The 24,536-nt window shown below is 41.0% G+C and overlaps 1 protein-coding gene and 1 long non-coding RNA gene across 4 annotated transcripts in view; both read right to left on the bottom strand.

The window, feature by feature from the left end:
* The window catches only part of LOC148142496 (uncharacterized), a 61,603-nt gene extending 54,859 nt beyond the window's left edge, over positions 1 to 6,744 (bottom strand). For all 3 annotated transcript variants that reach the window (XM_087976224.1, XM_087976225.1, XM_087976222.1), the window contains exon 1: positions 6,393 to 6,744. In XM_087976224.1, coding sequence (XP_087832350.1) covers positions 6,393 to 6,447 — 55 coding nt within the window. In that variant the 5' untranslated portion in view covers positions 6,448 to 6,744. The remainder of the gene's footprint in view (positions 1 to 6,392) is intronic.
* Positions 6,745 to 16,289: 9,545 nt separating this feature from the next.
* The window catches only part of LOC122565406 (uncharacterized), a 53,472-nt gene continuing 45,225 nt past the window's right edge, over positions 16,290 to 24,536 (bottom strand). Inside the window, exon 5 of the long non-coding RNA XR_006316160.2 lies at positions 16,290 to 16,639. This is a non-coding gene — a long non-coding RNA (uncharacterized LOC122565406). The remainder of the gene's footprint in view (positions 16,640 to 24,536) is intronic.

Here is a 24,536-nt window from a genome sequence, read left to right as displayed (position 1 = left end):
GACTTTCTCTGATATCTTTACTTCTTTTGACATTTACTTTAATTCTTCATCCTTGAATGAGTTTGAACAGTTTCTTCCTATCTATTCTGTTCAAACCCTCCATAATTTTTAATGTCTTTATCTGACATCTTCTCAGGCTTCTCCAAGGAAAGCAGTTCTAAATTCTCCAGTCTATCTGCATGCTAATGCCTGAATCCAGTCTTTTGGATCTCTTCTGCAATCTCTTCAATGCCTTTACAGTCTTCCCAAAGAACTGGACACAAGACTCTACCTGAGATTGAACAATTAGCATAAACTCCTTGTCCCTAAACACATGTTAGTAAGACACAGGTACTATATGCTTTATTAACCAAACAGTCCTGCCACCTTTCACAACATATACACACAGACACCCACATCCTTCTGTTCCTACACCCCTTTTACAGTTGTACCCCTTATGTTGTACATGTTCTTTCTCAAAGTGAAATTCCTCTGCCACCAATCTGCTCATTTTACCAACTTGTCAATGTACTTTGAAGTTCCACACTATCCTCCTCATATCATCTGTAAATTTAGAAGTTTTGTCCTGTATGCCAAGTTCTAGGACATTAATATATAGTAAGATAGTCATACAATTATACAGCAGATTGCTAGTGTAGCATAGGTGGGCAGCGTGGTGGCACAGTGGTTAGCAATGCTGCCTCACAGCACTAGAGATCTGAGTTCAATTTCTGCCTCAGGCGACTGACTGTGTGGAATTTGCACATTCTCCCCGTGTCTGCATGGGTTTCCTCCGGGTACTCCAGTTTCCTCCCACAGTCCAAAAATGTGCAGGTCAGGTGAATTGGCCATGCTAAATTGCCCGTAGTGTTAGGTGAAGGGGTAAATGTCGGAGAATGTGGGTGGGGGGTCAGTGTGGACTTGTTGGGCCGAAGGGCCTGTTTCCACGCTGTAAGTAATCTAATCTAAAAAAAACAGAAAATCTAACTTAATTCTCCCAACCTGCTTTCTCTAAGGCCTCGATTCAATTTCCCAACTTTTCTGTTTCTGCTACATTTACTCTGACCATCTTATTGTCCACACGAGTACTTTTAATAATATGAATGTGACTTTTAACTTAACTTCCCATTTCATCAACAAAAGCTTGACCCCACAGTGACCTCAAACGTATCCGGTCGGTTTCCCGAAAGTTATGACAAGAGACCATCGATCTGAAGTCTTAGCTCTGTTCCTGTGCCACAGAAATGCTGCTTGACTTTAGTATTTCCAGCATTTCCTACTTTTATTTCATATTTTGACCGATACTATTTCCTTCTCATTAGGAAGGATTGTCCTGATTTAACTCATGTCGGGGGATTGGGACAATATTGTGCAACTACAGAGCTTTTATTTTAATTCTAGTGATTATCTTGAATAATTTTCTAAGATTTGTGTTGCATCTCCTCCTGTGTAATGTGAGGCAGCCATTATCCAGACTTCTCCTTATAACTAATGCATGGGAGCAGCATAATGTGTCTATTAATGTGCTTACTTTCTTAATTTGGTCAAGTCACCATATTACAGCAGATCCACCGGTATTTTCGAAAGGTGTATGGATTGTAAGACCGAGGAAGTCAAACGCCCACTACAAAACAGATGTGTGTCTTGGTTTCATCTGGCTTGGATTCTATTAATATTGGTAGAGAGGTTGGATTACTAATGCCTGTCATAGAGCGTGAAAATCTTTGGTCCAACCAGTCAATGCCAACCATAATCAGTCAATAAACTAGTCCCACCTGCCTGCACTTGGTCCATTTCCCTCCAAACATTTCTCATTCATGTACTTAACTAAATGTCTTTTAAACATTGCAACTGCACCCGCATCCATCACTCTCTCTGAAAGTTCATTCCACATGCAAACCACTCTCTGTGTAAAAAGATTTGTCTCAAGTCTTTTTTAAATCTTTCTCCTCTCACCTTAAATATATGTCCCGTAGTCTTAAAATCCACACCCTGGGGAAAAGACACCTGCCATTATATACATATCCTTCATAATTTTATAAACCTCTATAAGGTAACCCCTTAACTTCCTACGCCTCAGTGAAAAAAGTCCCAGCCTATCCAATCTTTCCTTATAACTCAAATTCTCCATTCCCAGCAACATCCTGGTAAATATCGTCTGAGCCCTCTCCTTAAGAATATCCTTCATATAACAGACACACATGCACTCTCTCTCTTTCTCACACGCATGTATATACACACACATACACACTCTTTCTCTCTCTCTCCCTCACGTGCACGCACACACACATATATAGAAGTCTATGGGGTGAATTTGCGTGGGCAGTCCACACCAATAACTCAGTACAAAGATTTGGGAATTACAGAGCATGTTAATTGTTTATTGGAGAAACCTGAAAATTCCCTTGGCAATGAATGATCATCCCCAGGGCTTGGGAAGGGACGACAATTAGTTCCACTTTTTCTGAGTATCTGAATGGTCTGCATACAGGAGCAGGGTGTTCATTAAGCTTTAGGATTCAGAGAAAATTCAGTGTGCTTTACAATATTACAATAGCTAAGGCCTTCAGAAATGAATTTTAATCCAGTGGATATGAAATATTACAGAAGAGAAGGAAAGAAAGAGTGAAGTGGTTCAGGTAAGATTATAGTTAGTGATGGAAAACCACATGGCAATGGAACTGTTAGAGTGCATTTCTCCAAGGTTAATTGGCATTAATTATTGTTTAAACTATCTGTAAAGAAAATGATGGAGCATCATGTACTTTGTATTTACATATTGGAAAGTTACAAGGAGCAGGTTCCCAAGATGGTGATGGAATAGGATGCTTCAGCTGGAGCTGGTCCACTCTGCTCATTCTTCTTGTTTTTCTTCTCTTTTACTCACTTCTTTGTTTTGTTTTATTCTTCTCTCCTGGCCTCCGGTCAGCTCCTGGCCTCAAGTGTGACTCCAGGACTCCGGTTCAAGTCTTGACCTCCAGTTTGACTCCAGGCCCTCCCAGCCTGGTATAGTGGCCTCCTAGCCTGGTATAGTGGTCTCCCAGCCTGGTATAGCGGTCTCCCAGCCTGGTATAGCGGCCTCCTAGCCTGGTATAGTGGCCTCCTAGCCTGGTATAGCGGCCTCCTAGCCTGGTATAGTGGCCTCCTAGCCTGGTATAGCGGCCTCCTAGCCTGGTATAGCGGCCTCCTAGCCTGGTATAGTGGCTTCCCAGCCTGGTATAGTGTTCTCCCAGCCTGGTATAGCGGTCTCCCAGCCTGGTATAGCGGTCTCCTAGCCTGGTATAGTGTTCTCCCAGCCTGGTATAGCGGTCTCCCAGCCTGGTATAGCGGTCTCCTAGCCTGGTATAGTGGTCTCCCAGCCTGGTATAGTGTTCTCCCAGCCTGGTATAGTGGTCTCCCAGCCTGGTATAGTGTTCTCCCAGCCTGGTATAGTGGTCTCCCAGCCTGGTATAGCGGTCTCCTAGCCTGGTATAGTGGTCTCCCAGCCTGGTATAGCGGTCTCCCAGCCTGGTATAGTGGTCTCCCAGCCTGGTATAGCGGTCTCCTAGCCTGGTATAGTGGTCTCCCAGCCTGGTATAGTGTTCTCCCAGCCTGGTATAGCGGTCTCCCAGCCTGGTATAGCGGTCTCCCAGCCTGGTATAGCGGTCTCCCAGCCTGGTATAGTGTTCTCCCAGCCTGGTATAGCGGTCTCCCAGCCTGGTATAGCGGTCTCCCAGCCTGGTATAGCGGTCTCCCAGCCTGGTATAGTGGTCTCCCAGCCTGGTATAGCGGTCTCCCAGCCTGGTATAGCAGCCTCCTAGCCTGGTATAGCGGTCTCCCAGCCTGGTATAGTGGTCTCCCAGCCTGGTATAGTGGTCTCCCAGCCTGGTATAGTGTTCTCCCAGCCTGGTATAGTGGTCTCCCAGCCTGGTATAGTGTTCTCCCAGCCTGGTATAGCGGTCTCCCAGCCTGGTATAGTGGTCTCCCAGCCTGGTATAGCGGTCTCCCAGCCTGGTATAGCGGTCTCCCAGCCTGGTATAGCAGCCTCCTAGCCTGGTATAGCGGTCTCCCAGCCTGGTATAGTGGTCTCCCAGCCTGGTATAGCGGTCTCCCAGCCTGGTATAGCGGTCTCCCAGCCTGGTATAGCGGTCTCCCAGCCTGGTATAGTGGTCTCCCAGCCTGGTATAGCGGTCTCCCAGCCTGGTATAGCGGTCTCCCAGCCTGATATAGCGGCCTTCCAGCCTGGTATAGCAGCCTCCTAGCCTGGTATAGCGGCCTCCTAGTCTGGTATAGTGGCCTCCTAGCCTGGTATAGTGGTCTCCCAGCCTGGTATAGTGGTCTCCCAGCCTGGTATAGTGTTCTCCCAGCCTGGTATAGTGGTCTCCCAGCCTGGTATAGCGGTCTCCTAGCCTGGTATAGTGGTCTCCCAGCCTGGTATAGCGGTCTCCCAGCCTGGTATAGTGGTCTCCCAGCCTGGTATAGCAGCCTCCTAGCCTGGTATAGCGGTCTCCCAGCCTGGTATAATGGTCTCCCAGCCTGGTATAGTGGTCTCCCAGCCTGGTATAGCGGTCTCCCAGCCTGGTATAGTGGTCTCCCAGCCTGGTATAGCGGTCTCCCAGCCTGGTATAGTGGTCTCCCAGCCTGGTATAGCGGCCTCCTAGCCTGGTATAGTGGCCTCCTAGCCTGGTATAGTGGCTTCCCAGCCTGGAAGACCACTCTTCTGAACATTTTATTTCTCTATTTTCAGAGATCTTGTAACTGAAGAAGATGTACCTGGGTACCTTTGTATCTAAGATGTGCTGTAAGTAGCAATGTATAAACTTTTTACTGTACTCATTTGAGTACATATGACAATAAAGTTATTCAATTCAGTTCAAATCAATTCAATTCAAGGCAAATAAGAGGCTGACTGAACACAGACAAGCCAGTACTGAAGAAGGGAATGAGGCTATTTGTTCTGAAGGTCAATTTGGCATTAGAGGGACATATATGCAAGAATGGGCCATTGAATAGATGAATATCACCAAAACTATGAGAGCAGGGAATGCCACCAGCAAATACAAACATTGTCTAAATATGCATGATGAGGGTCAAAAGGCAGAATCTATTGATTGTCAACATGAGCTAAATATGTGGAGGTCCAAAAAACACAGCATAAGATTTGAAACTGGCACAAGGAACTCATTTTGTAGGTGTGGAGATCTTGTAGTATTAGTCCAGAATGAGACAGAAGACCAAGTAAAATCATGTTTTGACAAGGTTGCTAATATCATCGCGAAATTAACATTGATTGTGACATTTTAGTAGCTACTAAAAATGTGAAATCAAATAGTTAAGGACTGCCAAACAAAAAGTATTGGAAGTTGGGAAGAATTTGATGTATGAAGGACAGGCAGCCTTATTGTACAGATGGATGAGTACAGAAAAAGTGCTTCGTGAGAATACATACATGGGTAAAGCCAGACTAATAGTTCAGGTTTTGAAGCGAGACAAAGATTAAGATGCTGATACCCTGGGGAAAAGTGAACCGAAAGATTTCCTCAATGGAAACAGAATGTGCTGAGAGAGAGAGAGAGAGAGAGAGAGAGAGAGAATGAGAGAGAGAGAGAGAGAGAAAGAGACACAGAGAGAAAGAGACACAGAGAAAGAGAGAGACACAGAGAGAGACAAACAGAGAGACAGACAGAGAGAGAGAGAAACGGAGAGGCGAGAAAGGAACTTCTGATGATAAGCTGAGAGAGGTAGGATGTTAATGAAAAATATAAATGTTCAATAATGGGTTGATAATTATTAAACTCAATGTCGAGTTTTGAAGGTGTAAGAGGCCCAGGCAGAAAAAGAGGGTTGTTCCCCCAACTTGCATTGAGCCTTGCTGGAGCACTGCAGTAAACCAGAGAAAGAAATGTTGGGATGGAAACAGAGTAGCATAGTTCTCCTCTGGAAAAGTAACCCCAAGCTTCCAGTTGCCTTCAGTCCAAACACCATTGTGTTCCCATGCCAATATTTCTATCTCTGATCTACTGCACTGAGGAACATTGGACAGTATTCACATCTTTTTTAATGAATAAAAATAGATACTTGGTGATCAATTTGTTATATTCATCATAAAACAATGCAATGACATCTAATGAAGAATACAGCATTAAAAGACTTGGCACCAACCACAAAATCATATATCCGCCTTAATAATATACATTAGAGCCAAGTTAACGTGTGGCATTTTAATTGGCTTTACCAGAATGTGAAAAACAAAATAGGAATTAAATAGCCTGAAACTTTAACTAAGGAGTATTTTGTTCCCAACTATGTACACATGTACATATATACATTGGCAGCAGGACGAGTTCCCAGTTACTTTCTTAGTTAATGTTTAACATGCTGTGAAAATGCAAGCATGTGGTACTCTGCAATATATATCTTAAAAGACTTCTTACCATACATTTTGGATGTCTTGCAGGAAGTTGTAAACTCTGTAATCTGTACATCCATAGTGTGAAATCCGTTCTAATTAGTAGAAATCCTATTTTCTTTCTCTTTGTGCCTGTTGCAAGTGTAGGGTTGGTTAAGCTGTTTGAAGAAGCCAGAATCTCTCTCCATCTCTGACTGAAGGAGTTTGCAATATATCATTTACAGTAACTTATCTACAATTCTTTGAGGAGATCACATATCTTTTTCTCCAAATGGTCCCAACTGTCATGACTAATTGAACAAGAGAGTGTAAAGCAGAGATTAAACCCAGTAAAGATCCAGTCATTGACCGTGGGTACTTTAGCAATTGAGCCATTTCAGCTATGTGTTCAGTTGTCTAACACTGACACAATAAATCCTCCCAGTCAGATCCCCCAATGAGATCATCAGCTGTCACTGTTTAAACAAATGGAATCCCAAAATAAACAGAAGTAGAAAGCTAAAACAGAAACCTAAGATGAAATCAAAATCATTCTGACTGCTTTCACAGAATTATGTGGGGAAAATCCTGCTGCAGTGTTTGGACTATTTTGTGTAACATTAGGGATGAATTTTTAAATCCAAATATGCAGCAGCACAAAAAGACTCATTAACATATTCAAAAAAGTTTTTCTTTCTACCAGCATTTTCTCCTGAAGAATTCATGCCAATGGAGTAAGATTCTATAGATGCTGGTCAGCTTCTGTCTCTTTGCTCATATCCAAGACAGAACAAATGATTCAAGTTCTCGGTGAGTTCATCTGGTATGCTATCATACCTCCATGTTATCAAAAATTATCTTCACGGCTTGAGCTGCAAGAGAAAGCTTACATGTTGATGTCCATAACTGAATCATGGAGATATGCAGGCCTTCTTAAAGGAACAATGACATTTTACTAGTTAGGTCCAAAACAGAGACATTATCTGATAGAAACACAGGAACAGTAATAGGTCATTCAGCCCCTTGTGTCTGTTTCACCTTTTAAAGAGATCATGGCCTAACTCCAGATACCTGCCTCTGGCCCATATCTCCTCATCATTTCTTTCTGAAAATAACAGTTTGAGGCACAGTAGTGATTAAGAAGACATATGGGATACCTACCTTTATTAGCCAAGACATAAAACTTAAGAGCAGTGAGGTTATACTGGAATTGTATGCAGTTCTGTATTCCACATTTTAGATGCCGTGTGATTGTGCTGGAGAGGGTGCAGAGGAGATTCACAGGGATTTTAACTAGGCTGGACAGTTTTAGTCATGAAGAGAGATTGGACAGACTTGGGGTGGTGGGGGGGAGCGGGGAGACATGATGGAGATATATAAAGTCATGAGGAGCCCAGATAGGGTAGTCAGGAAGAGACTTTTACCCTTGATGGGGGGATCAGTGAGCGGGATCATAGGATTATGTAAGGTGCAAGATGTTCAGAGGAGATGTGAGGAAAAGTTTTTTCACCCACAGGGTGGTGGGGAATCTGGAATTCAAATCCTTAAAGTGTGATAGAGGCAGAAACTCTCTCAATGTTTGAGAAGTATTTAGATGTGTACTTAGAGTTATAGAGTTACAGAGCTGTACAGCATGGAAACAGACTCTTTGTCTAATTCGTCCATGCTGACCAGATATCCAAAATAAACCTAGTCCCATTTGCCAGCATTTAGCCTTTGTATTCATATACCCGTCCAGATGCCTTTTAAATACTGTAATTGTACCAGCCTTCACCACTTCCTCTGACAGCTTATTCCATACATGCACCACCCTCTGTGTGAAAGATTTGTCCCTTTTAAATCTTTCTCTTCTCATCTTAAACATATGCCCTCTAGTTTTGGACTCCCATAACCTTGGGAAAAGACCTTGATGATTCACCCTCTCCATGCTCCTCATGATTTTATAAATCTCTATGAGGTCACCCCTCAGACTCCGACCCTCCAGAGAAAATAACCCCAGCCTATTCAGCATCTCTCTATAGCTCAAACACTCCAACCCTTGTAAATCTTTTCTGAACACTTTCAAGTTAAACAATATCCTTCCTACAGAAGGGAGACCAGAATTGCATGCAGTATTCCAAAAGTGGCCGAACCAATATCCTGTACAGCCACAACATGACCTCCCAATTCCGAACGTCAATGTACTGACCAATAAAAGCCAGCATACCAAACACCTTCTTCACTATCCTGTCTACCTGGGACTCCACTTTCAAGGAACTATGAACCTGCACTCCAAGGTCTCTTTGTTCAGCAACACCTCCCAGGAAGTTTCCATTAAGTGTCAAAGTCCTGCTCTGATTTGCCTTTCCAAAATGCAATAGCTCACATTTATCTCAATTAAACTCTGTCTGCCACTCCTTGGCCCATCGGCCCATCTGATCAAGATCTCATTGTACTCTGAGGTAATCTTCTTTGCTCTCCACTACACCTCCAATTTTGGTGTCATCTACAAACTTACAAACCATATCTCTATGTTCACATCCAAATCATTTATATCACTTATGAAAAGAAGTGGGCCCAGCATGATCCTTGTAGTACACTGCTGGTCAGAGGCCTCCAGTCTGCAAAGAAACCCTCTACCACCACCCTCTGTCTTCTACCTTTGAGCCAGTTCTGTATCCAAATGGCTATTTCTCTCCATATTCCATGTGATCTAGCCTTGCTAACCAGTCTATCACAACGACCCTTGTTGAACACCTGAAGTATGTAAAGATCACGTTCACCACTCTGCCCTCATCAATCCTCTCCATTACTTCTTCAAAAAACTCAAGTTAGTGAGACACCATTTCCCTCTAACAAAACCATGTTGACTATCCCTAATCAGTCTTTGCCCTTCTAAGTACATGTAAATCCTGTCCTTCAGGAGTTCCTCCAACAAATTGTCCACCACTGATGTCAGGCTCACTGGTCTATAGTTCCCTGGCTTTTCCTTACCACCTTTCTTCAATCGTGGCACCAAGTTCGGCAACCTCCAGACTTCCAGCACCACACCTGTGATTATCAATGATGCAATATCTTAGCAGGGGGCAATCAATCACTTCCCTAGCTTCCCACAAAGTTCTAGAGTATACCTGATGCGCTCCTGGAGATTTATCCATCTTTATGTTTTAAGATGTCTAGCGCCTCCTTTTTTTCTAATAAGGACATTTTTCAAGATGTTGCTATTTATTTCCCCACATTCTCTATCTTCCACAGTCTTCTCCACAGTAAACACTGATGCAAAATACTCATTTGGTATCTCCCTATCTCCTGTGGTTCCACACATCGGTGGAGTTGATAATCTTTGACGGGCCTTATTCTCTCCTGAGTTATTCTTTTGTCATTAATGTATTTGATTAATCCCTTTGGATTCTCCTTAATCTTATTTGCCAAAGCTATCTCATGTCCCCTTTTTGCCCTCCTGACTTCTCTTTTAAGTATACTCCTACTGTCTTTATACTCTTCTCGGGAATCACTTGATTCCTGCTGTCTATACCTGACATATGCTTCCTTCTTATTCTTGATCAAAACCCCAATTTCTCTAGTCACCTAGCATTCCCCACACCTACCAGCCTTGCCCCTCATTCTTTCCATTTTCCAGCTGTCCCTTTATCTGCAAACCTTTTGGAACAGTGGGGCAGCACGGTGGCAGTGGGGCCGCATGGTGGTGCAGTGGTTAGCACTGCTGCCTCACAGCACCATGGACCTGGGCTCAATTCCAGCCTCGGGTGACTGTCTGTGTGGAGTTTGCACATTCTGCCTGTGTCTGCATGGTTTTCCTCTGGTTGTTCGGGTTTCCTCCCACAGTCCAAACATGTGCAGGTTAGGTTAATTGGTTAATAAATTGTCCACAGTGTTCAAGGATGTGCAGGTTAGGTACATTAGTCAGGGGTAAAAATAGAGTAGAGGGGGAATGGGTCTGGGTAGGTTACTATTTGGAGGGCCGGTGTGGACGTGCTGGGCCGAATGGCCTGTTTCCTTACCATAGGGATTCTATGATACTGCCTCTGGACTCTAGTTATCTCATTTTTGAAAGCTTTCCATTTTCAGCTGTCCCTTTATCTGTGAACTTTTGAAAGTTTTTACCTAATATCATCAAAACTGGCCTTTCTCCAATTTAGACCTCTAACTTTTAGATCCAATCTATCCCTTTCCATCACTATTTTAAAACTAATAGAATTGGTCACTGGCACCAAAGTGCTCCCCCAAAGACACCACAGTCACCGACCCTGCCTAATTTTCCAAGAGTAGTTCAAGTTTTGCACCTTCTCTAGTAAGTACATTGACATACTGAACCAGAAAATTTTCTTATACACACTTAACAAATTCCTGTCCATCCAAGCCCTTAACACTATGGCAGTTCAATCTATGTTTGCGAAGTTAAAATCCCTTACTATAACCACCCTATTATTCTTACAGATAACTGAGGTGTCCTTACAAATCTGTTTCTCAATTTCTGGCTGACTATTGGGGGGGTCTATAATGCAATCCCAAAAAGGTGATCATCCTTTTCTGATTTCTCAGTTCTACCCAAATAACTTCCCTGGACATATTTCCAGCAATATCCTCCCTAAGTATAGCCTCAATGTTATCCTGAACCAAAAACACCACAACATGTCTTCTCGTTCCCCCTTTTCATCCTTCCTATAGCATTTACACCCTGGAACATTAAGCTGCTGGTCCTGTCCATCTCTGAGCCATGTTTCTTAATTGCTATGGTATCCAAGTTCCATGTTCCAAAACAATGCCCTGAGTTCATCTTCTGTACCTGATAGACCTCTTGCATTAAAATAAATCCAGTTTAATGTCTCAGTCCTATCTCATTCTCTGCTTTGTTCCTGCCTCAACTGACTGTTTGACTTAACTCCTTTTCCCACTGCACCAGTTTCAGACTGATCTCTTTTCTCACTGTATCCCAGCACGCCTCTCCTCCCTCACACCTAACTCCCCAATTAGTCTAAATCTTTACGAGCTCAGCAAATCACCCCTTCAGTATAATAGTCCTCTTCCAATTCAGGTGCATCCATCCTTTTTATACATGTCATTTCTACCGCAGAAGAGATTCCAATGATCCAAAAATGTGAATCCTTCTTCCCTGCACCAGCTCCTCAGTCACACATTCATCTGCTCTATCCTTCTATTTCTACCCTCACCAGCTCACGGTACCAGGAGTCATCCAGATATTACTACCCTTGAAGGCCTACTTTTTAAATTCCTGCCTAACTTCCTACATTCTATCAGAATCTCATCCCTTTCTCTTCCTATGTTGTTAGTTTCAATGTGTACAAATGACCTCCTGCTGGTCCCTCTTTCAGATACCCTTGATCTTGGCACCAGGGAGGCTACACGCCATTCTGATGTCTTTTGTCGGCTGCAGAAACATCTGTTTGTGCCTCTGACTAGAGTCTTCTGTCACAATTGATTGCTTGGAACCTGACATACCCCTCATTACAGTAAAGCCAGAAACCTGGCTGTCAGTGCAACATTCCCCTGAGGGTGCATTACCTGCTACATTTTCCAAAACAGCATACTTGTTTGAGATGGGGATAGCCACAGGAACTCCTGCACTTTCTCCCTTCCACTCCTACCTTTCCTGGAGGTAACCCATCTAACTGACTCTATCTTCCTGCAACTGCCATCCATCACATACCTTAACTTCTGTAAATTCCTCATTTTCTCTAACTCCAACTGATTCATGTGATCCATTAGGATTTGCAACCAAACACACTTCCTGCAGACATAATCATCAGTAACATGGAAACTGTCCCTAATTTTCCACATCTGACAGGAAGAACACATCACTCCACTCAAGGCCATCTTGCACCTTAAATATCTACAGATCTAGAGAATAGTGCAACCTTACTGGTCTATAAAACATTGCTGCAGTTTAACTTAGTACCTATGTTTTACATTTTTAAAGCTTAATCAAGAGACAGATCTCCATAAAACATATAATCAAAAAAGAATACACTCTCCTCGCTATTGTAGATTTAGGGGAAAAACGCAGTAAAATTAAACTTTAAAACTAGCTATTTAGTTGCTCCCCCACACAGATTTCTCCAAGGTCAGCTGTGAATTTCACTGTTTGTTTAATTTTCTTAGAACAAACTCAGATGCCCAGAGATACTTGAAACCAAACAGCAGAGGCAGTCAGTTCTGAGGTCAAGGCATACAAGGGCCATGTGCTGGAAAATGGGATTAGTATAGTGTTACAAAGTTGAAAGCATGTATGGTCACTTTAAGATAGAAAGTGCTTTTCTGAATTTAAAGTGCAGACACATTTGCCAGCAAAAGGTCAGGCTGTTCCAAAAGTAACAATTGGCTGATAAAGGATACCTGAGCTTCTTTGTTGTTTCGATAACAAATCAAACTTTTCCAAATTGTTTAAATTATACCCAGGATACCAGGAGCCAATTGAAATTTATTATTTTGACACCTGGAAACCAATCAAATTACAAGAGCTGAATGTGTCATGGATGGTACATAAACCCGGTATTTTGCAAATTAGAGGGAGAACAACTGCCATCGAAGAGCAAGTAACTGCTTTAAAGTCGGAGAGCTAACTGCCCATCTCACATCCTGCAATCAAAGAAATTAGAGAACATTCTTAGGTTTATGAATAGTTTTTGTTTAGTGTTCACTATTAAAGTTAGGAAAATAAAGTGTTATTTTCTTTAAATAGTGGAATTTAGGAGTTCTCTGTCACTCATATTTTAACAGATAATGAGGCGAGGTGAGCTTTTCTGGATATTTGGTTTAATTAACAGAGGGGTTCTCCTCTGTGTCGTAACAATACATGCGTTTTCCAGACTGGCACAGACTTGATGAGCTGAAGGGCCTTTATCTGTACTGTAGACCTCTATGACTCTATGACAGTATGAGTAAGTTGAAACATGACATGTTTTTCTGTAATTACTTTAATGTAATAAATAAAGGAACATAATCAGACAAAATTGATGCCTAACCAAAGAAGCCAGTAATAAGCTAAAAGTGTGGCCAGGGAGATAGATTTCAAGGCATATCATAAGATTGGGAGAGTGTGATGAAGACAACTGGAAATGGAATTCTAAAACGTGAGACCTAGATAGTTTAAGGCACTATTGGTGGTGGTGAAGATTAAGATGGGGAACGCTGGAGTTGGAGGAGCAAAATGTCTGCAGAGGATTTTAGGGCTGGAGGAGGTCACAGAAATAGACTGAAGTGAGGTCATGGAGATAGACTGGTGAGGTCACAAAGGTAGACTGAAGTGAGGTCATGGAGGGATTTGCAAAAGGGCACAAATGATAAAATCAAGGGTCGCAATTGTCCCCTCCCTGAAATTGCGACAATAATGGTGAGCATGCTGACTTAATTGGGTGAGAGTCTAAAAAAATCAGATTCTGATTATTGAATAAATCTGTTTTAAGTAACTTCTTCCTCCTTAGATGGTAAGATCAAATTCTCACCATCAGGTGCCAAGAAACATATCAGCATGTATTTGCATCTCATTAATCACGCAACTCACTTTGCTAATGTTTTCTTCCCAACTGACTTCTGCCCAATCTCGAAACTCCCTTCAAAAACATGCTGATGGAAACTGATTCAATTCTATTCTGTTGGATCGTCTGCCTGGACTCTGGATCAATTCACCACTGTGCCAGCCATCTTCCTTCTCTTCACTTTAGATGGAACCACTCCAGCTGCAGTTGGTCCCTCCTTGGTCTATGGTAAAGAGCAGCCAGTAACCTTTGGCTCAAGGTCGATCTTTAGGACAGAGTGAAAAGCAGCCAAGTTTCTGGCTCAGAGATAGAACTTCAGAACAGATGGAAAGGCAGGTATTCAGGCAAGTTGTCCTGCTAACTCAGTCCAGGGTGGGATAGCTGGGGAGGGGGTCTGCAGTCAGAGTGGAGAGGTTGATCTGAGCATTTTTCAGCTGTGATTCATTAAGTCTGTGACATACTCAAGTCTGGGTCACATTGTTTCTGGTTGCAGAGGGAATGGTAACAACTATTGGAGGCAATTGCAGACAGCAGAATGGGACCTGGTAATTTATCATATGAGCTTCTGTGGTCTTGAAGTGGCTGTTAAGGCAAGTAATGGTGAATTTGGCTTGGAAATTGGTGTGGGTGCTGGATCAGCAAGTACATTGGAACCTTAACAGTCATGTTTTGCAGCGGTGCCTTAAACTGCCTAGGTATAAAGGTCGGTCCATTTATGATAATGCAAAGGGGCTTAACTGAATCAGGGTTATCAGAGGCACAAGTATAGGAACATACTTATTAAGAGTGAGGGATAAATCATGGGTCACGGTAGAGCATGCAAGTCACACACATGAATGCAAATTTGTAACCTTGCCATTTGGGTCAAAAATCAACTGCACAGTATGGGCTCAATGTGCAACAAACAGCATCCAAACTGGGTGGGGTTAACAACCATGTTTCCAAAGAAAGCAAAATGTAGCTTTGGAATGTGGGCCTTCTAAGGGGCTATAGCAGTCATCATGACTCCAATGATTAAACAATGCTATTCATTTGTTTTCAATTCGCAGGTCATCTGAATGTCAACATTCGTCCGAGTATCCAATTCTGAAATACACTTATGAAAGAATAAATGTGAGTAAATTCTGGCAACTAATTGCCAAAAGTATCAACAACTCAATCTTCTCAGTTGTCCTTGCCACATAGGTCTGGACATTGTTCTTATCAACTTGTTCAGATTGTTATGACACACCTGTGAAGCAGGTGGGACTTGAATCTAGACCACTTAGACCACAGATAGGGACATTCACACTGTGCCACAACAGCCCCCACCACATAATTCCAATGACTGTAAACCAACATGTTACAGCTGCTCTATCCTTACAAGCCACAAGAAGACTGGAAAAAAATGACTACTGAGATAGAATGGGGGGTCGGTGGTACTGACAGTTATTTCATATCAAAGGAATATGTATATACATATATAATATATATACACACATTTTAAAAAAAAACTCATTTGTGACTGTAACTGCCAGATTTTTCAGATCTGTGCTAGATATCCAAGGAGCCACTGTGAATCGTATGCACTGTCCTTCTCCGGCCAGCTCAATGACTCTGTCCTCAAGAGTTCAGAAACTTCATATCCAGCTGGACTTTTAATGTGGTAGCAGAGCCTTTGAGCCCAGTAGGTCACACCAGTAACATACAATTTGCCAAGTAACTTGCGTAACATCTCGCTTACGTACACAAAGAGCTAAAAAAAAGTGTTCGGGTGAGATAAATTGCTCTAGCCATTGGTTGATATGACACCAACCAATCACACTTTTTCAATAATTTACATTCAAATAGGAAAATTTCATCTGAGTTGTTGGTGGACCAGGAACCAGTGAAGGCCAGCAAGTGAAGAGCTTTTGACTGTATAGAACAGTCCAAATTAGGAATCCAAGTCAGAAAGTTGTAAGTTCAAGGCACACTCCAGGTACTTGTCTGTAGTAAAGATTGGCACTTTTGTATCACATTTACAAGGTGTGGACTGTCAAAGGTGCTGCCTTATTGCTAAGCCCATATATTTCCCACTCACATCAACATAAAAGATCCTAAGTTACTAGCAAGTTTTGAGAAGATTTGTAGCTCAGGTTGAGGTTCTGAATGTAGGTTTGTTCGATGAGCTGGAAGGTTCATTTTCAGATGTTTCATCACCATACTAGGTAACATCATCGGTGAGCCTCCAGATAATTCCTAGAAGCATGGCATTCTAACAGGAACCCTATCAACAAACACATTGACTTGAATCCCATTTACCACCTCCTGAGAAAAAGAACAGGAAATGACATCACCAACCCAAGGAAACCTAAACGTACAAATAGAAAGCAGGCCATGCCACCATTGCTTCATCCGGACGTTCACCGATGATGTTACCTAGTATGGTGACGAAACATCTGAAAACGAACCTTCCAGCTCAGCGAGCAAACCTGCATCCAGATCCTAAGGTAATTCCCAAAAAAGGTCAACAGAACTCTTCTTGGTGTTCTGGTTAACTTTTAACCTTGATCAATTGTACTAATACAGGTTAATTAGTCATTATTACATTGGTGGTCTTGTGGGATCGTGCTGTGCAGATTTTTGATTGCTCTGCTTTTTAAAATGAAAAAAAGACAGTGATCACACTTCAAAAGTACTTCACTGATTTTAAAGTGCTTTCCGATGTCCAGAGGTCTAGAAATGCAAATTGTTTTCTTTGATAATTTTTCTGTAGAGAGGTGTTCACAGAGAATCTTGCAAAATTGCCATTCAGCTGTTGTTCAGAAAACAGAAACTGCAAAATAAGGCAAGAGAATGAAGAATTAAAACTATGAAAAGATATCTGAATTGTTTGCAAGGATGAATTAATCTACTTAGTAAGTACATTTTAATTTATAGTAAATTAATTATGTCTGACACTACAGTGTAATTAGAATGAACTGAATGAGAGAAATGTTGCATGAATTCCAGCTTCACACGAAGATTATTTGTGTTCAAGTACTTTTAAGTTAATTTATATTAAGTATATATTAAATTGGTCAATTTAATGAGTTGAAGCCCATCAGCATGGAAAGAAATTGATTAAATAGTAATGATGAATTGATTTATATCATTTCAGAATTGGAAAACTATTTATTTCTAACTATTAAAATTTAAGTGGTGTGTTTGAATTTTCTGTTACTTAATAAGAAATTAATGCACTAGGAATCAATTAGATTTATTACTGATGAATATGAAATGCTGCACATTGAATTTAGTAAAGCAAATTTATTGACATTTTGGTGTGAAAAACCTCAAAGGAAATATTTCATTTCAATATATGACCTTGCCCAAAGCATAATTTTACAGTAGGGTGACAATTTGAAGATGTTAATTCAGGATTTTTATGTAAACCTATAATTCTTTAGAATGATTTTAGACATGAATTGTGTTAAATTTATCATTGTTGTTTCAAAATAATAAATTTCCAAAAATGACACTAATTCAATAATATTAATTGAAATGTATCAAAATGTTCTTTCTCTGTCTGCCCTCCATCCATTAAAGCTCTTTCTTTCACCCTGCATCCTGAGTTAGCTCTATGAATTCTATTACCTTAACTTGACCTGGCATTTTCTTCTTCTTGTTGATGTTTATAGTGTCACAGACTCCGAGAGATGTACAGCTGGAAACAGACCCTTCGGTCCAACTCATCCATGCTGACCAGATATCCTAGATAAATCTAGTCCCATTTGCCAGCATTTGGCCCATATCCCTCTAAACCCTCCTTATTCATATATCCATCCAGATACCTTTTAAATGTTGTTTTTGCACCCGCCTCCACCACTTCCTCTGGCAGCTCATTCTATACTCACACCACCCTCTGTGTGAAAAAGTTGTCCCTTAGGTCCATTTTAAATCTTTCCCTTCTTACCTTAAAACTATGCCCTCTAATGTTGGATTCCCCCACCCTAGGGAAAAAACCTTGTCTATTTACCCTATCCACGCCCTTCATGATTTTATAAACCTATAAGGTCACCCTCCAGCCTCCGACGCTCCAGGGAAAATAGCCCCAGCTTGTTCAGCCTCTCCCTATAGCTCAAACCCTTCAACCCTGGCAACATCCTTGTTACCCCTTTCTGAACCCTTTCAGGTTTCACAACATCCTTATGATAGTGTGGAAACAAGAGTTGCATGCAGTATTCCAAAAGAATGGCCTAACCAATGTCTTGTACAGCTGCAAAATGACCTCCCAACACTTATACTCAATGCATTTGACGAATAAAGGCAAGCATACCAAATGCCTTCTTCACTATCCTGTCTACCTGTGACTGTACTTTCAAGAAACTATGAACCTGTGCTCCAAGGTCTCTTTGTTCAGCAACACTCTCCAGGACCTTACCATTAAGTGTATAACTCCTGCTCTGATTTGCCTTTCCAAAAAGCAGCACCTCACATTTATCTAAATTAAGCTCCATTTGCCACTCCTTGGCTCATTGGCCCATCTTAGCAAGAGTATGGTAACCTTTTTTGCTGTTCACTAAACTTACAAGTTTTATGTCCCATCTGCAAATTTACTAACCATACCTCCTATGTTCACATCCAAATCATTTATATAAAAGCTAGTCTACTGTCTAGTTGTTTCTTCTCACCTGTGCTGGGTGCTAGACTTTGACACCCCTCTTTAAATCTGGTAAATTATATGGAGATGGGGGAGAGGACGACCTATGGTATTATCACTGGACTGTCAATTCAGAGACCGATGTAATATTCTGGGGACCCATGTCAAAATCTTGTCATAGCAGATGGTGGAATTTGAATTCAATGAAAATCTGGAATTAATAGTCTAATGTGAACCAGATAAGTTCACATCATGAATTTGTTCTCAATTGTCGGGAAAAACTTATCTGGTTCACTAACCTCCTTTAAACTGCCTTCCTTATCTGGTCTGGCATTCATGAAACTTCAGACGCATAACAATGGATCATATAATCCCTACAGTGCAGATAGAGGCCATTCAGCTCATGAAGTCTGCATCAACCCTCCGAAGATTATCCCACTTATCCCCGTAACATTTAACATGGTTAACCCACCTAGCCTGCATATCCCTGAACACTACGAGCAGCAGCCAATCCACCGAACCTGCACATCTTTGGGCTTTGGGAGTAAACCAGTGCACCCAATGGAAATCAATACAGATGCAGGGAGAATGAGCAAATGCAACATAGACAGTCGCACAGGCTGGAATCAAACCTGGATCCCTGGCACTCGGAGGTGCCAATGCTAACCACTATACCATCATGCCAAGCCAATGTGGTTAACTCTGGGCAATTAGGGATGGGAAATAAATGCTGGCCCCAGCAACACCCTCATCCCATGAATGAATAAAAAAAGTGGGGAAATATTATTTTGCAAAACTGATCAATTAATGAGGAGCAGGAACCGAGAAAGCCATGAGCCTGAAAGCATTTTTCTCTCCTCTTTAACCTCATTAATAAATCAAAATAGATGAAACCCCAGTTCAATATTATATTGAAGCATTACTGAAAAATGACGCAGATGCTACCATGTACATGTGTTTTCTGTCTACAAGGGAAAAAGCTCTATGTATTAATATATGTGGCTTCCAGTACACATGTGTGCCACTTTGCAGGCCCAAATGAGAATTCTAAATTAGTTGTCAACTTGTTTCAACTCAACAAAGTAGATGACATCCATTTGTCGGATTATGTCTTGGGGTTATGACTTGACCAATTTATGTCAACCAGCCTCATTTAAAATTTAAACATCTCCTGGCAGTTAACTGTCAATCAGTAATAATAGGTGCATTCTCCATGGCAATGCCTCTACCAGTCAGTCTCTACTTGCTCACCATTCAGTACTGTTCAGTGTGTATGTTGTATTTTTCCTTTGCATTTAGTAACCTTGAGAATTGTCCTGATGTGTACAAGATGAAAAGCTTTGACAAAACGTGTCTTGTTTTTACAATACTCAGGTTTGGATATTTTTGTAGCTTATCAGAGAAGAAAAATACATCTTTCAAATATGACTTTTTAAAAGAACTTTGGATTCCTAAAATTGAGCTGAGAGACAGAGTGAACTAGTTGAATCGAATTTCTCTCCTCATTGACTATCTGAGCTTTTGATTTGATTAAAAAATTATTTTAGACATTCCAATGGTTTTAAAGATTTTTGAAGGAATTTAAGGACCTAAAACATTATTGGAAGATTAGTGAACTGGACTAGAAATAAACTGGTTAGAAACAGAAGTTCAATAATCAAATAAATCCAGTTCTTTGTCATGATCAGATTTCTTAAGGATCCTTACCATTCACATGATTCATAGAAATGGTAGCAATTGTTAAATTACAAAATTTGCTATCATGAACAAGCTATAGGCTCATTATAAATTGAAGTTGTTAGTGTTCACTTAGAAGGGACAAATTAAGCACATAATGAAAAGTAGATTGATGCAACCTTGATCATCGTATTTTCTATATCCTATCTTGCGTGTTCCCCCCATGAGGAACATTTACACTTCGAAATATTAAATTTTTTGTTTATTATATCTTTTGGATTAATTCTCTTGTATGAGCTTTTGTTTTTATACTTTTTTAAAATGCCTGATCAAATCTAAAACTCAAATTTACTTGTGATAATGATCAGAACTTCGTTTCTCTTTAATTTATTTGTGGGATACTGTTCAACCCTGTCACTTTGAGAAAATTGCAATAAAAGAATCATAGAATCCCTACAGTGTGGAAGCAGGCCCTTCGGCCCAGCAAGTCCATACTGACCCTCTGAAGAGTAACCCACCCAGACCCATTCCCCTACCCTATTACTCTACATTTACCCGTGACTAATGCATCTAACCGACACATCGCTGAATACTACGAGCAACTCAGCATGGCCAATTGACCTAACCTGCTCATCTTTGGATTGTAGGAGGAAACTGAAGCACCCACAGGAAACCCACAAAGGCACAGGAAGAATGTGCCAACTTCACAAAGACAATTGCCTGAGGCTGGAATGGAACATGGGTCCCTTGCACTGTGAGGCAGCAGTGCTAACCACTGAACCACTGTGCTCCCACCATTCACCCTACTACCTCCCCCCCACCCCATCCACCTCCCCACCCCCCTCCCCAACCACCGTGCTGCCCCATCTTAGCTGCTGCAGTCGGCAGCTGATGTTCAATGATATTTTTATGGGACTATTTTGGATAGTGATAGGTTCCTTTCCTGAAGGCAATGGTGAACTAATCTAATGATAAAGTAACAGCCATGTGGTGACTTTTACTCATACCAACTGCGTACTTCAAATCTCAAATTACCATGGTCGTAACAAAACTGCCATCCAGATTATTATGCCAGCTTTGTGGTTTACTTGTCCAGTAAAATACGTCTCTACGATACCTTATCTGATTTTAAATCGTAAGTATGTTTCAAATCAGTTTTCAAGATAACAGACAGACAGTAAAATATATTCAGAAATTGGTGGAAAAGTTCAGCAGGTCTGGCAGCATCCATGGAGGAAAGCAGAGTTAATGTTTCAGGACCAGTGACCCTTCTTCAGAACCAAAAACTCTGCTGGGTTTTTCCAGCAATTTCTGATTTTGTGTCTGGTTTCCAATATTTGCAATCTTTGTTTTTTTTAAGCAAACATATTCACTGTTTTGACTTGTATTTCCATCAACAGGATTGTGGCATTAACTATTGTTACTTTAGCCATTTAGTCACATAATTCCGTGAATCACATAGAATCCTAGAGTGTGGAATTAGGCTATTCAACTCATCAAGTCGACATTGACGTTACAAAGTGCATCTTACCCAGATCCAGCTCCCTACCCTATCCCTGTAAACCGGCACCTAACATGGTGAATCCACCTAACCTACACATCCCTGTACACTATGTACAGTTTAGCATGGCTAATCTCCCTAACCTGCACATTTTTGGATTGAGAGACAAAACCAGAGCATCCAGAGGAAACTTACACAGACACGGGGAGACTGTGCAAACTCCACAGACAGTTACCTGAGGCTGGAACTGAGCCCAGGTTCCTGGTCTGTGAGGTAGCAGTGCTAACCACTGAGCCACCATGCTGCCCATAAAGCTACTGTGCTGACAATTGATCCACCATGTCATCCATAATGTTTGCAGAGGGCTAGAATATATTTCACTTACTTTTCAATAACCAGAGAACTGCCCCACTGCCCTTGCTTATAAACCTCACCTTTTATCCCCACGATCATGACCTTACAAGTTCCCCTCTCCATATCCAACACACTCTCCTATTTCTTGGTCAGTCATCCATTAGGAATCTGGGTGTATTGTATTGGCCAAGACTTTCTGTTTGACCTTCTCAAGAATACCAATTCAAAGGAAAAAACATTTACACTGCTTGAGCGGAGTGCACTGAATGATGAACAAGAGAGGCTGATAGGTAAAGGCATTGTCACTGAAAATGCACCATTAATGCTGATTGACAGTTAACTGCCAGAATTTGTTTAAATTTTAAACTGGACAAGTTGACATAGATTGGTCAAGGCATTGCCCCAAGAGATAATCCAGCAAATGGATGTCATCCATTCTGTTGAGTTGAAATAGGTTGACAACTAATTTAGAATTGTCGTTTGGGCTCGCAATGTGACATACATTTCTGTATTGGAAGCTACATGTCTTAATATAGAATACACAGAGCCCTTTCCTCTGTAAACAGAAAAAACACGTATGTGTACAGCATTGGAGTCATGTTTTTAGTAATGCTTTGATATTATTGGACTGAGGAGTCATTTATTTTGTTTTGTTCATAAGTTTAAAGAGGAGAGAAAAATACTAAGATGTTATTTAACTCATGGCTTTCTTAGTTCATGGTCCTCTTTCTTTGATCAGTTTTGCAAAATAATGCCTTCCTACTTTCTTTTTAGCCAAGTGCTAGAGCTGCCAGTGTTTGATCAGTTGGTGAGTAATCCTTTTCTCAATCAAGTTCCCAATCTCCATGACTTGCCTGTTGGTGCCTGACTGCCATAAGATCCAGAGTTTCCCCCTGCTAATCTCTCCCATTTTTGGATTTAGTGATTCTGCACTATGTGGTCATATCATCTGCTGAATGCTGTTCTTTATTGTTCTGGTCCTACACAATTATATATCATATACAAGTTACGTTTACAGGGCACTATAACGATGCTAAAGGACAGATTATTTAATGCTCATTTTAATTGAGGTAACTCCTTCATCAAAATAGGAAAAGAAGGAATTTCAACAAGCAGTAAGTAGAATTGAGCATAATCTTAAGGGCCTGGAGTTTGTAATTTAGAAAAAAACAACACTAATTCTCTGGATGAAATTATTGATTCCTTTTGGCTTTCTCTTGCAGTGCAGATCAAAACGTTGAGTTAAAAAACTGCACTGCACTCTGTCAGTAAATGCATAGTTTGCATGTTAGGTTAGTTGTTAGACCTAACAAACTTGTGTAATAATGGTAATAAAATAATTCCATGTCCAATTATTATATATTCTGTGAACAAACTAATTTATGTCTGATGCCAAATGATGGTACTGCAGAAGGTATAGTATCATTGATTAGAGTGTGTTATCATCTGACACATTGGGCTCACAGTGTAGTTATGTTCTTCATGACAGAGTCAGAACAATAACTTAAAGCAGCTGAGTTCAACTGACAGATCCTCTCAGCTTTCACACCTGAATTTGGGATTGAAGACAGGTGTCCACTATTCTCAGAATTGCAACCTTTCTTTTGACTATAGCTCTCTTTTCTGGTGGTGGGTGCTACCTGGCTTATTTATTTTTATTCATTTACAGGATGCGGGCATCACTGGTTAGGCCAGCAATTATTTTCTATCACTAACAGCCGAGAGAACGGTTAAGAGTCGACCACATTGCAGTGGATCTGAAGTCACGTGTGGGCCAGACAGGGTAAAAATGGCAGATTACTTTCCCTAAAGAAAATTAGTGGACCAAATGCGTTTTTCCTCATAATCAACACTGGTTTCATGATTATCATTATACTCTAAATTCCAGATCTTCAATTGAATCAAAATTCCACCATCTGCCATCAGGATTCAAACTTAGGTCTCCAGATCATTATCAGAGACTCTGGATTAATAGCCCAGCAATAATACTACTAAACCATTGCCTTGCCGTTATCAAGGAAGATAGAAGTGGTGCATGTTGTTTTATGAATAACTTCGTTGAAAATAACCCAGGATTTTGGTCAAAGTTGTTCTTGAAAAATGTTTAGCCATTGTTACGACCAGGTGAGGAGGGATGATCGGCTCCCCTCTTTTTTTTTTAACCCCCTTTTGATCAAGTAAATATTCTGTTAGTGAAAGGGATGACAGCTGTATTCATTATTAAACTAAAAAAAAGGAAATTGCAACATTTTACAGTCACACAACATGGGTAACAAGGGGAAAGTGTCTGTACAGATTGGAAGGTATAGGCAGTTGATATTTACACCTTTTAAAGTCCTTGAGCTATGAGAGTGAAAGCTGAGTCTCAATGGGCTAGCTGTTGTCTTGTTCCCTCAGGAGGGGCAAAGCTTAGAGATACCTGAGATTTCTCAGTAAATGATTTCTTGTTTATCACTTTGTGTTCCCAGCAAAAAAAAGTTATTTAATTTGTGATATATATTCACTCTTGTTGTAATTTGTGAGTGTATAAAGAATGGGTAATTCTCAATGCCGGTTGTA

This window comes from Chiloscyllium plagiosum, unplaced genomic scaffold, assembly GCF_037043375.1.
Source record: "Chiloscyllium plagiosum isolate Xiang-an unplaced genomic scaffold, Cpla_swu_hap1 HiC_scaffold_28, whole genome shotgun sequence".
In the NCBI taxonomy this organism is placed as follows: Eukaryota; Metazoa; Chordata; class Chondrichthyes; order Orectolobiformes; family Hemiscylliidae; genus Chiloscyllium; species Chiloscyllium plagiosum.
Note: the sequence above shows the minus strand (reverse complement) of the source record. Positions and strands in the feature narration are given on the sequence as shown.